The 16,971-nt window shown below is 34.4% G+C and overlaps 1 protein-coding gene across 1 annotated transcript in view; it reads left to right on the forward strand.

The window, feature by feature from the left end:
• The first annotated feature begins 12,795 nt into the window (after positions 1 to 12,795).
• Positions 12,796 to 16,971, forward strand: part of LOC143251522 (exosome complex component 10-like) — a 37,705-nt gene continuing 33,529 nt past the window's right edge. Inside the window, exons 1-2 of the mRNA XM_076502797.1 lie at positions 12,796 to 12,819; positions 13,180 to 13,259. Coding sequence (XP_076358912.1) covers positions 12,796 to 12,819; positions 13,180 to 13,259 — 104 coding nt within the window. The remainder of the gene's footprint in view (positions 12,820 to 13,179; positions 13,260 to 16,971) is intronic.

The raw sequence follows: 16,971 nt of genomic DNA on the forward strand, positions 1-16,971 counted from the left end.
CCCTCGTAGGGCTCCATAGTGGGTGGGGTCAGTGGGTACCGAAATTTTTCTTTTTTCCTATGGATCCTCCTTCAAAAAATTTAAATAAAATAGTGAAAAAAACACTCAATAGGTAAACGACCATATCTTGAAGACTCTGAGCAGCAATCTTCAACATCTCTAACACACGTACCTCATTTTCTTGTATTACATTCTCTTTCAGAAAAACCTTTAGGGCAATTGTCCCCCTTTTTCATTCAGAAGGGACTAGAGGGTCTTGCTGGCTCTCCAAAGTCGGTAAAGAAGCTTTGATCTGGAGACATATTAGTTGAAATATCCACAACCCATCACAGTGAACTCCTCTTCAATTCAACGGCAATTGGGGATATACCTATTGAGGTTATTCATGCTACCTTGAATTCATCACGTGGAGTTATTGTTGATAGGGATTTGAAGAACGTCCCCGAGTCAGAGATTCTCGCTGGTCTCTCCACTCAAGGAGTTTCTGCAGTGAGGCGCATCTCCACTCGCAAAGATGGAGTTACACTGCCAACAAATACTCTCGTTTTGACATTTACATCATCACGTGCACCTGCCACCATCAAGGCAGGTTATCTAATTTACAGGGTACGGCCATAGATTCCAAACCCTCTCCGATGTTGCTAGTGTCAACGGTTCGGCCACTCAAAGATATCGTGTCGTGATTTCCTGACATGTGCTCGTTGTGGTGGTAAGGACCACGATGCCTATGAGTGTCACACAGATCCACATTGTGTCAACTGCAATGGTTCCCACTCTTCCTACTTCCGTTCTTGCCCAAAATGGTTGGAGGAAAAAGAGGTGCAGTGTTTGAAAACAGTACATAACATTAGTTATCCTGAGGCTCGGAAATTGCTGCCCATCACTCCATCTCGGATATATGCTGCTGCACTTCATTCCACAACTACAGTGGAAGTGCAGACAGATCTCTCTGTGCCTCCAAGAGAATTGTCTTCAAAACAAATGAAAAGGCTTTTGACCTCCATGGTTAAAATGGTTGATGAATCGACTTCCACACCTATCTCTGTTCCTCCCAAACATTCCAACAAACCTCAAGATCCACATCCTTCAGTTTCAAATAAGGCATTTCTTCTGATACATCTTTTCTCCCACCCCAAGAGGCAAAACAATCATTCGTTCGCGTCCTCAGTCACTGGAATCCCCTTCCAACAACAAAGACCTGCCCAATCGACCCAGGGCAGGATCCATGGAGGTTGATAGACCTCCTCCGACTAAGGACAGTAAGGAAAAAGACGTGGTCGTAAACAGAAGGGTTCTCCAGCCACTTCGCCTACCCATCATTAAAAATGGCCACCTTGATACGTTTTCCACGATATCCTCGTCCATGGTGGAATCCTGCTTGCCACTTAGCACGGAAGGCTCAAAAACGGGCCTGGGATACTTTTCGTAGATATCCCTCAATTTCAAATCTCGTCGCATTCTAACGGGCCCGTGCACATGCTAGGTGGGTAAGACGTCAAAGCCAGAAGGAATCTTGGATTAAGTTCACAACTAGCATATCTTCTACCACCAGTCTCAAGGTCATGTGGGACAGGATTCGAAAGGTCAGTGGGCACTACAGTTCTGCCCTTTCTCCATCTTACTCTCTGATGATCAGAGGGTGGCTGATGTCCGGAGTATCGCTGATACTCTAGTTTAAAGCTTTTGCTGGGTATCTAGCACTTTTGCTTGTTCCTCCACCTTCTTGGACATCAAGATTCGGGCAGAGCGTTCACCTCTTTCCTTTCGAACTGTCTCTTTGACTATAATTGTCCCTTGGTGGAACTGAAAATGGCCCTTCATCGGTCTGGCAGTACATCTGTTGGACCTGATGATGTACACTATGACATGCTGCACCATCTATCTCCTGCTTCTCTTGATGTCCTAATTATCTTTAACCGGATCTGGCACGAGAATGTTTTTCCTGATGCCTGGCGCAAGGCTATTATTTTACCTTTCACTAAGCCAGGGAAAGATCCCAAGATTCCTTCAAACTACTGTCCAATTGCTTTGACGAGCTGTCTCTGTAAGACCTAAGAAAGGATGGTTAATGCTCGTCTTGTTTGGTTCCTCGAATCAAACAACCTCCTCTCGCCCACTCAGTGTCGGTTCCGACGACAGCACTCCACCACAGACCACCTAATTCGACTTGAAACATCAATCAGAGAAGCATTTCTCAAATGCCAACATCTTGTGTCAATATTCTTTGACATTGAGAAGGCTTATGACACAACATGGAGGTATGGCGTTTTGTGAGGCCTCCATACATATGGGTTACATGGCCATTTACCCATGTTTATTAAAAAAATTTTAATGAACAGGAGATTCCAAGTTCGTGTGGGTTCAAAACTTTCCCGTTCTTTTGTACAGGAACTTGAAGTCTCTCAGGGCTGTGTTTTGAGTGTCACACTTTTCAGTATAAAGATAAATGCCATCACTGAACAACTCTCTCTCACTATTGCGAATGGGCTGTATGTCGACGACTTTCACATCTCATGTCAGTCGTCGAACATGAGATATATTGAGCGGCAACTACAAACTGCCCTCAATCGTGTACTGAAGTGGACTAAGGCGAACGGCTTTAATTTTTCTCTCTCTCTCTCTAAAACCGTTTGCATGCACTTTTGCTGCCAATGGGGTATTCACCCTGATCCTAAACCCCGTATCTGTGCTGCCAGTGGTCCCTGAGACCAAGTTCTTGGGGCTTATCTTTGACCGTAAGCTGACCTTTATACCACACTTAAAGCAGCTACGGGTCAAATGCACAAGAGCGCTGAACATCCTCCGTGTCCTCTCTACTACCAGTTGGGGAGCAGATCGATGTTCTATGTTAAAGATATATCGTGCTCTTTTTCGATCAAAACTCGACTATGGATCAATGGTCTATGGCTCTGCCAGACCCTCGGCCTTAAAGATGCTGGACCCCATTCATTACCAAGGACTTTGACTCTGCAATGGGGCTTTCCGCACCTCTCCAGTTCACAGCTGATACGTAGAATCTCACGAACCTTCTTTTCACCTTTGCTGTTTGCAACTATCTTTACTATATTCTTTGAAACTTCATTCCTTACCAAAGCATCCCACCTTGGAATGTGTTTTCCTTCCTCATGGGCCATACTTTTTCAGAACAGACGATCTGCCATTGCTCTGTTTGGCCTTCGCATCCAGGCGCAATTGGATGAATTGGGTCTGTTTTTGGATAACATTGCAGATTCCATAGGTCAGCCCATCCCACCATTGCTTATTACAGCCCCAAAAATGTGACCTTTCTTTAAGTCATCTGAGAAAAGCAGATACTCCAGATTGGAAGTACCGTCTTTTATTTAATGAATACCTTTCAAACGATCATTCCATTCCCATTTATACAAATGGTTCCAAATCAGGTAATTCAGTGGGTTCTGCTATGGTTTGCTGCGGTTTGGTGGTTGCGCGCAGAATCCCCTCTACAGCTTCTGTGTTCACTGCTTAACTGTATGCCATATCTCTTGCCCTGGATGATATTGAAGCTGAGCAGTACTCCAACTGCACTATTTATACTGACTCGCTTAGTTCTATACTGGCCCTGGAATCGCTACACGTTGGTTCACACCCTGTTCTCGCTGATATTCAAAACCGATCGGCCCATTTCTCATTAACTGCTACTTCTATCCAGTTTTTCTGGATACCAGGCCATGTTGGTATTCGCGGGAACGAGCTTGGAGACTCGGCAGCTAAATCTATCTGCTCCAGCACTATCACCACTGTGCCTATTCTGTACATGGACTATGGTCTTGTGTTCAAGGCTCGGCTCCATGCTAGATGGCAGTCCACTTGGAGTGAGCAACACGACAACAGGCTTTTCACATAAAACCCTTAATTGGGCTTTAGCCATCTAGCTTCCGTAAGGTTCGGAAGGAGGAAGTTGTTCTAACTAGACTACACATTGGTCACAGTTTTTAACTTATTGTTAAAACTCATTTGTCAGGAACTGATGCACCAGTGTGTAGTTTGTGTAACACTCAAATCACTATAAGCCACATTTTACTTTCTTGCCATCGTTACGACTCTCAACGACGGCACTATTTTAAACATGTTCTGTCCCAAGGTTTGTCTGTAACATTGGACAGTGTTATTGGTGATGGTGACACTGTCCACCTTGATAAAGTTTTTAGTTTTTTAATGGCCATTAATCTTTTTAACCTCATTTAAGTGTTTGGTATTTATTTATTACACCTTTTTAATTGTGGTCCCTTTTCAGAGTCTCAATCTCTCTGGTTCAATTTGACATTGGAAAATAGCCAGAACATTAAATAACTTAACACCAGGACTGGAAAGGCCAACTTCAGGTTCTTACCTTACTTTTTGATACTGACCATAATGACACATAACTCGGAACCAGGACTGAAAGACCAACTTCAGGTGACTGATGGTGGTTCTTGTACTTACCTGTTAGCCTTCCTGGCGGGTTATGATCATTACCATTCTGCTACAGGAAGTCCTTTACAACTTTGTACCTTCTAATATTTTGACATCGTATTAATACAAACGTTTCTTCTTAATACTACCTACAGTTTAATTTTGGCTTCACTTGACTATGTCATCTAACTTGTTTTATTTAAAACGCCATATAGCTATTGATATAATAAAACCGGTTTCAACAACTTGCACATTCTCTTCTAAACACTGACGGACGTTACAAAATAACGAAGTGTTTGCCAACGACTATATCATTTCTCATATATCGCAATAGTTCGAGTGTTTCCTCTTTGAGCCTCTGTCAATTTAATAACAATTCTTATTCTATTTGAGTTACCATGACGTCCATTCCTTGCAGTAAACACCATCTTTAGTGTAATTTTATATCATGAAAGTTATTTCAACCTTACTAAATTAACAATCTGTTCAAGTCAATAGCAAATTTACCATAATCAAAACACGCCAACACTCTCATTGTCACTGTAGTTACACAAAATCAAACCACCGCCTTACTTTGTACGAGTATAGTTATCAACCTCCCACGATAAACATTGCAAGCTTTTATAAATTGTTTTCTATAAACAATAATCAAAAACATTTTCAACCATTCTCGCGATATTACAGTAGCGTTTAAAATATGTCAAAAAAATGTAGTAGTTTATCTTTTCATTCAAGTCGCTAGTAATTCTGCATAACAGGGTAGGATATGAACTAATTACAACCTTAACTTACAATGTGTACAAATGCTGAAACTTATGAATCTCACGATGTATTCTAGTAACTGTTACATCAATTCACAAACGTTTATTTTATGCTAATCAATTACCTATTCTCACATTTCCAATTATTTACTCTCATGGTTTCAAAATGTTATACGGCGACAACTACGCACATCTCCCTGTAATTGATATTTAAGCTATAGGAACAGTGCTACGCTGTTACACGTTGAACGGTACTGCAGCAGTACTCCATTTTTACAGGGAGAAGAGCAAAAACATGCGGTCCATGGAAGCAAGGGAAGAAGTGCTTTCCAAATATGTGTTTACAGAAAAAGTAATTTTTTAAGTATCAGCTAAATATGACGTATTGACTTGCAATTGATTCATACGGAAGCAATCTACTATACCGTACGAAATCAGTAATCACCTTATATGGGCGAAAGTGCTGCTTGTCTGGCCTACCGCTTCGTGGCTGAGCTGTTATTGCTCCTAGACATTTCCACTTTACAATAATAGCACTTGCAGTTGACCAGGGTAGCACTTTCAGTGCAGAAATTTGACGAACTGAATTGTTGGAAAGGTGGATTCTATGACAGTGCCACGTTGAATGTCACTGAGCTCTTCAGTACTGCCGATGTTTGTCTATGGAGCTTTAATGGCTGTATGCTTAATTTTATGCACCTGTTAGCAATGGGTGTGGCTGACATAGCAAAATCCACTAATTAGAAGGGGGTTCCACATACTTTGGCCACGTAGTGTATCTCGATATTGTAAATCTATCATTTTTTACGTTTCATATCGATATCCTCAAAAAATTTCATAAAAATGTTATAAACATGAAAAATAAATAAAAAGAACAACCAATTGTTTGTCCACGCTTCCTCATTTGGGAGGAGGCTATAAATAACAGCTGAAAGTGAAATGTCTTTAAAATTTTGTTTTAGTAGACCTACTGCTGTGTTTATAAAATCTAAATTGTTGCTAATAATTTTACATTGCATTTAAAGCATCAGCTAAAACTTAAGCCTGCACTGCATGCTTATCGGTTTTGAAAAGCTGATTGAACACGATCAGCATCTCTGTAATCTCAAGACAGCTGGTATAGATATCAGAACACAAATTAAAATAAAGTGCAGAACCGTTTCGACCTTCTTAGGTCATCTTCTGGTTAATCTGAATACATTTTTCTTCAAGTGGGTTTCTCGTCATTACAGACTATCATCTGTGTTACTGATCCGTGAATAAGTGTGTGACGTGTCATTAGTGTAAGTATGATTGCTGCTCGTTCTGCTTGGTGAATCTTCCTCGAGCTTTGGATACATATTGGTACTATAGCAATATATATTCCAAAATATCAGGTCATACCTTTTATTTTTATGACATTAGTCCTTCTTACATATCACGTAGAACACAGAGCATTGTAAAATATTAGATGATTTTGTTTAGTGATAAGTTTTAGCGCCAGTTTTGTTTTGTTTTTTTGGCATATCCCGTATCAAATTGTAGCGTATTTACGAAGCCTGATACCAAAAATTGTTAATTGCATGCATAGAACTTTCAGCAAACTCCATTTAACACGAGTTCTTGACAAGAATTTTGTCCAGGCAATGTACTGTTTTCTGTCTAACTTTGGTGGAAACTCGCGTAAATATACTTTATTTTCCTTGAGAATGTTCCCACACCCATAAACAACACAGCGAAAAATCTGTTATTTATCCACTAATACAGGACCAACGATAAGGAAGATTACCCCAGGGCCTGGTATCATTAGAGGGTCCGTACAAAATCTCGTCAAATTGACTTTTCATAGTGCATTAAAAACGTGGCCACGAAAAAAGTTCCAAAAGTTGTATTTTATAGTTAACATATTATGGTTAAACCAGGGACCGGAAAAACTCTCGTCAGCCCTGTACAAATGTGTAGCTTTGTGCTTAATTCAAACACAACAACAAACAACTGTATTCACGATGTCTGTCAAATGAAATATTTCCGGAAAAGAAAAAAAAAAAAAACGCATCATTTTCACATAATCAAACCCACAGTTTTCTACACATAGAGGGGAAATCGAACACGTCTGGTCTTGTTCACCTTGAATTACGTCACTTGCTTTTGACTTTTTAAGGCACTCGACTCATAATCCGAGGGTCGTGGGTTCGAATCTCCGTCACACCAAACATGCTCACCCTTTCAGCCGTGAGGGCATTATAACATGACGGTCAACTCCACTATTTGTTGGTAAAAGATTAGCCCAAGAGCTGGTGGTGGTTCCTTCTTGTCTTACACTGTAAATTAGGAACGGTTAGCGCAGATAGCCCTCGTGTAGCTTCATGCGAAGTTCAAAAGCAAACAAAATATCAGTTGATAGCAAAAGACATATCAAAATAATAATTACTTTTGAGATTTATTTCAAAATATTAAAGAATAACGTTTATTTTGATTTCAAGACACATTTCAAATTCCCATCTATCACAGGAGATATTCAAAAACAACAGTCAATAGCAAAATATGTTTGAAAACATTGTGTAATACAATTTCTTATGATGATGATACAGATTCTGTAACTGAAAACATTGTGTAACACAGTTTATTATTATAATAATACAGATTATGTAACTGAAAACATTGTGTAATACAATTTATCATGATGATGATACAGATTCTGTAACTTAAAATATTATGTAATACAGTTTATTATGATGAAGATACAGATTCTGTAACTGAAAATATTGTAAAATACAGTTTATTATTATGATGATACAGATTATGTAAATGAAAATATTGTGTAATACAGTTTATTATTATGATGATACAGATTATGTAACTGAAAACATTGTGTTATACAGCTTATTATGATGATGATACAGATTCTGTAACTAAAAATATTGTGTAATATAGTTTATTATTTTGATGATACAGATTCTGTAACTGAAAATATTGTGCAATACAGTTTATTATTATGATGATACAGATTATGTAACTGAAAATATTGTGTAATACAGTTTATTATTATGATGATACAGATTCCGTAACTGAAAACATTGTGTAATCCAGTTTATTATGATGATGATATAGATTCTGTAACTGAAAACATTGTGTAATACAGTTTATTATGATGATACAGATTCTGTAACTGAAATTATTGTGTAATACAGTTTATTATGATGATGATACAGATTCTGTAGCTGAAAATATTGTGTAATACAGTTTATTATTATGATGATACAGATTATGTAACTGAAAATATTGTGTAATACAGTTTATTATTATGATGATACAGATTATGTAACTGAACACATTGTGTAATACAGTTTATTATGATGATATAGATTCTGTAACTGAAAACATTGTGTAATACAGTTTATTATGATGATGATATAAATTCTCTATTTGAAAACATTGTATAATACAGTTTGTTATGATGATGATAGAGTTTCTGTAACTGAAAACATTGTGTAACACAGTTTAGTATGATGATGATACAGATTCTGTAACTGAAAACACTGTGTAACATATTTTATTATTATGATGATACAGATTCTGTAACTAAAAACATTGTGTAATACAGTTTATCATTATGATGATACAGATTATGTAACTGAAAACATTGTGTAATACAGTTTACTATGATGATGATACAGATTCTGTAACTGAAAACATTGTGTAATACAGTTTGTTATGATGATGATACATATTCTGTAACTGAAAACATTGTGTAATACAGTTTATTATGATGATGATATAAATTCTCTATCTGAAAACATTATGTAATACAGTTTAGTATGATGATGATAGAGATTCTGTAACTGAAAACATTGTGTAATACAGTTTATTATGATGATGATACAGATTCTGTAACTGAAAACATTGTGTAACACAGTTTATTATGATGATGATACAGATTCTGTAACAGAAAACATTGTGTAACATATTTTATTATTATGATGATACAGATTCTGTAACTAAAAACATTGTGTAATACAGTTTATCATGATGATGATACAGATTATGTAACTGAAAACATTGTGTAATACAGTTTATTATGATGATGATATAAATTCTCTATTTGAAAACATTGTATAATACAGTTTGTTATGATGATGATAGAGTTTCTGTAACTGAAAACATTGTGTAATACAGTTTATTATGATGATGATACAGATACTGTAACTGAAAACATTGTGTAACACAGTTTAGTATGATGATGATACAGATTCTGTAACTGAAAACACTGTGTAACATATTTTATTATTATGATGATACAGATTCTGTAACTAAAAACATTGTGTAATACAGTTTATCATTATGATGATACAGATTATGTAACTGAAAACATTGTGTAATACAGTTTACTATGATGATGATACAGATTCTGTAACTGAAAACATTGTGTAATACAGTTTGTTATGATGATGATACATATTCTGTAACTGAAAACATTGTGTAATACAGTTTATTATGATGATGATATAAATTCTCTATCTGAAAACATTGTGTAATACAGTTTAGTATGATGATGATAGAGATTCTGTAACTGAAAACATTGTGTAATACAGTTTATTATGATGATGATACAGATTCTGTAACTGAAAACATTGTGTAACACAGTTTATTATGATGATGATACAGATTCTGTAACAGAAAACATTGTGTAACATATTTTATTATTATGATGATACAGATTCTGTAACTAAAAACATTGTGTAATACAGTTTATCATGATGATGATACAGATTATGTAACTGAAAACATTGTGTAATACAGTTTATTATGATGATGATATAAATTCTCTATTTGAAAACATTGTATAATACAGTTTGTTATGATGATGATAGAGTTTCTGTAACTGAAAACATTGTGTAATACAGTTTATTATGATGATGATACAGATTCTGTAACTGAAAACATTGTGTAATACAGTTTATTATGATGATGATACAGATTCTGTAATTGAAAACATTGTGTAATACAGTTTATTATGATGATGATACAGATTCTGTAACTGAAAACATTGTGTAATACAGTTTATTATGATGATGATACAGATTCTGTAACTGAAAACATTGTGTAATACAGTTTATTATGATGATGATACAGATTCTGTAACTGAAAACATTGTGTAATACAGTTTAGTATGATGATGATACAGATTCTGTAACCGAAAACATTGTGTAATACAGTTTATTATGATGATGATACAGATTCTGTAACTCAAAATATTGTGTAATACAGTTTATTATGATGATGATACAGATTCTGTAACTGAAAACATTGTGTAATACAGTTTATTATGATGATGATACAGATTATGTAACTGAAAACATTGTGTAATACAGTTTGTTGTGATAATGATTCAGATTTTGAAATAAAAACTGTAACTGAAAACATTAAAAACATTCAGCAGAAATAATTAATAATCAAGGGCGTTTGAATGTTAAGCAATTCTTCTTCGTTCCGCTTGTGGTTAAGATGTGATGTGGGCTTGTTTTATTAACGTGTTTTTTGTTTGGTTTCTTTTGAAAGTAGTTTAAGACTAGAGGGAAGGCAGCTAGTCATCTTCACCCACCGCCAACTCTTGGTCTACTTTTTATCAACGAATAGTGGGATTGATCGTTATATTATAACGTCCCCACGGCTGAAAGGGCGAGCATGTTTGGTGTGACGGAGATTCGAACCTGCGACCCTCGGATTATGAGTCGAGTGCCTTAACCACCTCGCCATGCGGGACTATGAAGGTTCGTAATAAGGTGTGTGGGTAACCAGTGTGGTGACATATATAGTCAAGGATGTCGACGTCATATAAACCAAGTGTTTAAGCTGAATTGTCTTGGAGAACTAGCCAATCATAATCTAAAGTATCAAGTTTAGTTTGTTCTAAAGATGAGTGTACAGTATGTAAAAGACTTGAAGTGTGATAATATTTATAACAATGTTAGCCAGTCTTTATAAAGATAAAATTATGAATAACAAATAAGATTAAAATAAAAATATTGCCAAAGGTGGTGGGAAAATGTGACGTAATATACAGGAAATATAGATAAATTAAAACATGAGTGATGCTGTGTACAGGAAATATAGAGAAATTAAAACATGAGTGATGTTATTAATATAAAGTAACTTTAACAATGAATTTATGTTTGAAAAATCGTTCTAGAGACATACGGAGATCAACAATCCCAGAATAGAATATAGTATTTGATAGTGCTAACCAATAAGTTTCTACAGATTGCTGTCATTTGGCGTTATAGTATTTGATAGTGCTAACCACTAAGTTTCATTCATATCACTCTTTCTTTCAGATGTCTTTTATGGTATTATATCATAAGAAGCAATATAATGAATTTTTTTGTCAAGAGTGTGTGTGTGTGTTTTCTTATAACAAAGCCACATGGGGCTATCTGCTGAGCTCACCGAGGGGAATCGAACCCCTGATTTTAGCGTTGCAAATCCGTAGATTTACCGCTGCACTAGCGGGGGGCATTTTGTCAAGAACTTTCACATCTTTTGCTTGTTCCGGGAATCTTTCAAATATTTTTGATAAATCTTGGATGAAGTTCATCTTTCTCTACCTTATCTCACAGTTTCATTGATAAGACTTGATAAACTTAATTGTGTTAATCTTTGTTTAATCATAAATGTTCGTGTTGAAATTTTTAAATAAATGTTTCGTATGTCATCAATCTTATTTAGAATTTGTGATTTTACTTACATGCATATGTTTAAAACATTAATGATCAGTTTATGGAATCTAATTGAATAAAAATGTATACAACTGAAATGTTCATCAAATATTGAATGTACTTTAGTGTTTGTATGACTTTGTTCACTGAAAAAAAATTCAGTATATATTGTTAAATAGACTTGGTAAACCCAAAACTGGCTTTGTTATGCGGGTATCAATGATCACAACATACAGTATTTAAAATTGTCGTTTGGTTATACAGGATGTCCATAAACTATTCACTCCATTATAGGCCTTTATAAATTCTTTATTATAACGACACTTAAAATGAGGTTTCTCAAAATGTGCAAGTTTTGAAACATTATAACATAGGTATTTGGAATAATAATTATAATGTAGACTGAACTATCTAAGTTGTTACCCTTCGAGTGCATAATGAAATTTCATGTATAATATATATTACAAGTCTAAGTAAACATTAAAGTAAAATTGAATCGATCTCTCATTGTGAAAAAAATTACTCTAAGCCAAGTGACACAGTCCCACCTTTTTACCGAGTGTTGTAAAGTACATTGATTGTACATTGTCGTTTATATAAAACTAAGTATACCCATGCCATTCAATAAGTTTGTTATAGTGCAAGAGAATTTCTGATTTGTTAACAAATACATACTTCATTGGACAATATAATAAATCTTTGTTGCACGTTTCGTTTTTATTTCAAAGTATTATTTTATAAAGATAAATAGTAAATGTGTTATACACAGGAAAAAATAAACGTGAAAAACTTCTATTATTCTAAGTACGAATAATTTGAGTTAAAACTCTTTCAGAATAATGTAAACACATCTCGATGTCTTTTATTTCAAATGCCAGCTGAGCTGTTTTAAAGTTACTTTTTGGTATTGGGCTGAACGCGTCATAATGAGTCAGAATGATCTCCATGATGTTAGTGACTTATAGATAGAAACTAAAATAATATATGTATGAATGGTTACAGAAGTTTTGATTATAATAGGGAGAAAGGTTGAGTTATATCTGAACATTAAAACTGTAAAGATTTGTGAATTTTAATTTATAGTACTTCAAGTGTGTGGTAAATGTTGGTGTTTTAAATGGTTTTTTATGATGATTGGTTAAACAGTAAGCTATTGATTTCTTATGTTCACCTGTTTGCTCGAAATTAAGCACTATGCTACACAATAGGCTATCACGTGCTCTGCTGACCACGAGTATCGAAACACGTTTCCTAGCAATGGGAGTCCGCAGACATGCCGCTGGGCCACTCGGGGACGTATTCAGTTATAGCTAAATGGTTATGTTAAAGAACTTTTGCTAGAAATAGAAAGAACTGTTATATGTTATCATTCACTTAATACATACAGTAGGTAAGATTTTCTATGACCATTTAAACTATAATGACTTATAAAGTTAAATACGGAAATATGTTTCTTTTTAAGGATGAATAAATGGTTGTTATAAAAATGTTAAAGTCAGGAAATACAAAAAGTATGATTAAATATAGAAGTGAGAAAACAGTAACCACCACATTAAATGTGCTAGTAACACTACTCAGCTCTAGAAACAGCAGAAATGTATGTTAAATATAGAAGTGAGAACAGTGAACACTACATTAAACGTGCTAGTAACACTATTCAGTTCTAGAAACAGCACAAATGTATGCTAAATATAGAAGTGAAAACAGTAAGCACGACATTAAATGTGCTAGTAACACTACTCAGCTCTAGAAACAGCACAAATGTATGTTAAATATAAAAGTGAGAACAGTAACCACTACATTAAATGTGCTAGTAATACAATTCAGTTCTAGAAACAGCACAAATGTATGTCAAATATAGAAGTGAGAACAGTAAGCACTACATTAAATGTGCTAGTAACACTACTCAGCTCTAGAAACAGAACAAATGTATGTTAAATATAAAAGTGAGAACAGTAAGCTTTACATTAAATGTGCTAGTAACACTATTCAGCTCTAGAACAAGCACAAATGTATGTTAAATATAGAAGTGAGAACAGTAAGCACTACATTAAATGTGCTAGAAACACTATTCAGGTCTAGAAACAGCACAAATGTATGTTAAATATAGAAGTGAGAACAGTAACCACCCCATTAAATGTGCTAGTAACACTATTTAGCTCTAGAAACAGCACAAATGTATTTTATATACAGAAGTGAGAACAGTAAGCACTACATTTAATGTGCTAGTAACACTATTCAGCTCTAGAAACAGCACAAGTGTATGTTAAATATAGAAGTGAGAACAGTAAGCACTACATTTAATGTGCTAGTAACACTATTCAGCTCTAGAAACAGCACAAATGTATGTTAAATATAGAAATGAGAACAGCAAGCACTACATTAAATGTGCAAGTAACACTATTCAGCTCTAGAAACAGCACAAATGTATGTTAAATATAGAAGTGTGAACAGTAACCACTACATTAAATGTGCTAGTAACACTATTCAGCTCTAGAAACAGCACAAATGTATGTTAAATATAGAAGTGAGAACAGTAAGCACTACATTAAATGTGCTAGTAACACTACTCAGCTCTAGAAACAGCACAAGTGTATGTTAAATATAGAAGTGAGAACAGTAACCATTACATTAAATGTGCTAGTAACACTATTCAGCTCTAGAAACAGCACAAATGTATGTTAAATACAGAAGTGAGAACAGTAAGCACTACATTAAATGTGCTAGTAACACTATTTAGCTCTAGAAACAGCACAAATGTATTTTATATACAGAAGTGAGAACAGTAAGCACTACATTTAATGTGCTAGTAACACTATTCAGCTCTAGAAACAGCATAAATGTATGTTAAATATAGAAGTGAGAACAGTAAGCACTACATTTAATGTGCTAGTAACACTATTCAGCTCTAGAAACAGCACAAATGTATGTTAAATATAGAAATGAGAACAGCAAGCACTACATTAAATGTGCAAGTAACACTATTCAGCTCTAGAAACAGCACAAATGTATGTTAAATATAGAAGTGTGAACAGTAACCACTACATTAAATGTGCTAGTAACACTATTCAGCTCTAGAAACAGCACAAATGTATGTTAAATATAGAAGTGAGAACAGTAAGCACTACATTAAATGTGCTAGTAACACTACTCAGCTCTAAAAACAGCACAAGTGTATGTTAAATATAGAAGTGAGAACAGTAACCATTACATTAAATGTGCTAGTAACACTATTCAGCTCTAGAAACAGCACAAATGTATGTTAAATACAGAAGTGAGAACAGTAAGCACTACATTAAATGTGCTAGTAACACTATTTAGCTCTAGAAACAGCACAAATGTATTTTATATACAGAAGTGAGAACAGTAAGCACTACATTTAATGTGCTAGTAACACTATTCAGCTCTAGAAACAGCACAAATGTATGTTAAATATAGAAGTGAGAACAATAAGCACTACATTAAATGTGCTAGTAACACTACTCAGCTCTAGAAACAGCACAAATGTATGTTAAATATAGAAGTGAGAACAATAAGCACTACATTAAATGTGCTAGTAACACTACTCAGCTCTAGAAACAGCACAAATGTATGTTAAATATAGAAGTGAGAACAGTATAGAGTAAGTTTCAAACATTAAGTTATACTAAAACTTATCAAAAGGCATTGTTGTTCTTTATATTGTTGATAACATAGAAGAGTAAGTTTCAAACATTAAGTTGTACTAAAACTTATCAAAAGGCATTGTTGTTCTTTATATTGTTGATAACATAGAAGAGTAAGTTTCAAACATTAAGTTATACTAAAACTTTTCAAAAGGCATTGTTGTTCTTTATATTGTTGATAACATAGAAGAGTAAGTTTCAAACATTAAGTTATACTAAAACTTATCAAAAGGCATTGTTGTTCTTTATATTATTGATAACATAGAAGAGTAAGTTTCAAACATTAAGTTATACTAAAACTTTTCAAAGGCATTGTTGTTCTTTATATTGTTGATAACATAGAAGAGTAAGTTTCAAACATTAAGTTATACTAAAACTTATCAAAAGGCATTGTTCTTTATATTGTTGATAACATAGAAGAGTAAGTTTCAAACATTAAGTTGTACTAAAACTTATCAAAAGGCATTGTTGTTCTTTATATTGTTGCAGTGTTTTACATATGTTTGATTTTTTTTTACATTGTGTGACAAGTTATACAGTACTTGAAAAAAAACTGTTACACTAAACAAAGGACAGAAAATGTGGTTCTCTCACACAAGAAAAAATCAGAGAATTTGAATATGTAAAATTAACTCTTTATTGCCAGATATTGTTTTCTGCACATAAAATAAATCTTTAGTCACTTGCATTCAAAATGTTATAAACTACTTTGTTTCATGTTATACCAATTAGTATAGCACAATATCCTAACTAATAATGCCTATTTTAAGTGTATTCAAGCTTTAAGCTTTTAATGTTTTATACATTCTTCTCAAAAGAAGATAGTATTCATTGGCATCATTCTAACTCTGTGTTCCCAGTGAAAATGTAATTACAATTAATGCCACTTCACTTACTATATATTAACTGTGATTTGCATGTAACTTGCTGATTTGCTTATCTAAATTATTTTAATATAACAGTGTTTAGGGATAACAAGGGAACTGTGTACATTTTTGCTGTCCCATCCTCTAAATTAAACTAAAACTATTAAATGAAAAAACATTAAAGCCACCTCTTATAATTTATGTAGCTATCAAGCTATCTTTTAAACTTACTGCCTCCACAATATATGAAGGCAACAATTCCATAGGTCAATCACCCTGTTGGAAAAATAACATTGTCTTAACTGAAGACAGCTTCTACCTGCTTAAATCTGTGTGTCTCCTAGTTTTATAACCCTCACTGTTAAGTATGAAAAATGTTTATATCAACATTATCAACTTCTTTTACAATGCTTCAATCAGATTCCTTCTAACTCTTCTTCTTTTTCAAGAGAAACAATCTTAAGGACCTTAATATCATCTCCTTTTATGACAGCTTCTCTGTCCCAAATAACATTTTTTCATCTCCTTTTATGACAGCTTCTCTTGTCCCAGATAACATTTTTGTAATGCT

The sequence above is a fragment of the Tachypleus tridentatus genome, chromosome 6 (assembly GCF_004210375.1).
Source record: "Tachypleus tridentatus isolate NWPU-2018 chromosome 6, ASM421037v1, whole genome shotgun sequence".
NCBI classification, from domain to species: domain Eukaryota; kingdom Metazoa; phylum Arthropoda; class Merostomata; order Xiphosura; family Limulidae; genus Tachypleus; species Tachypleus tridentatus.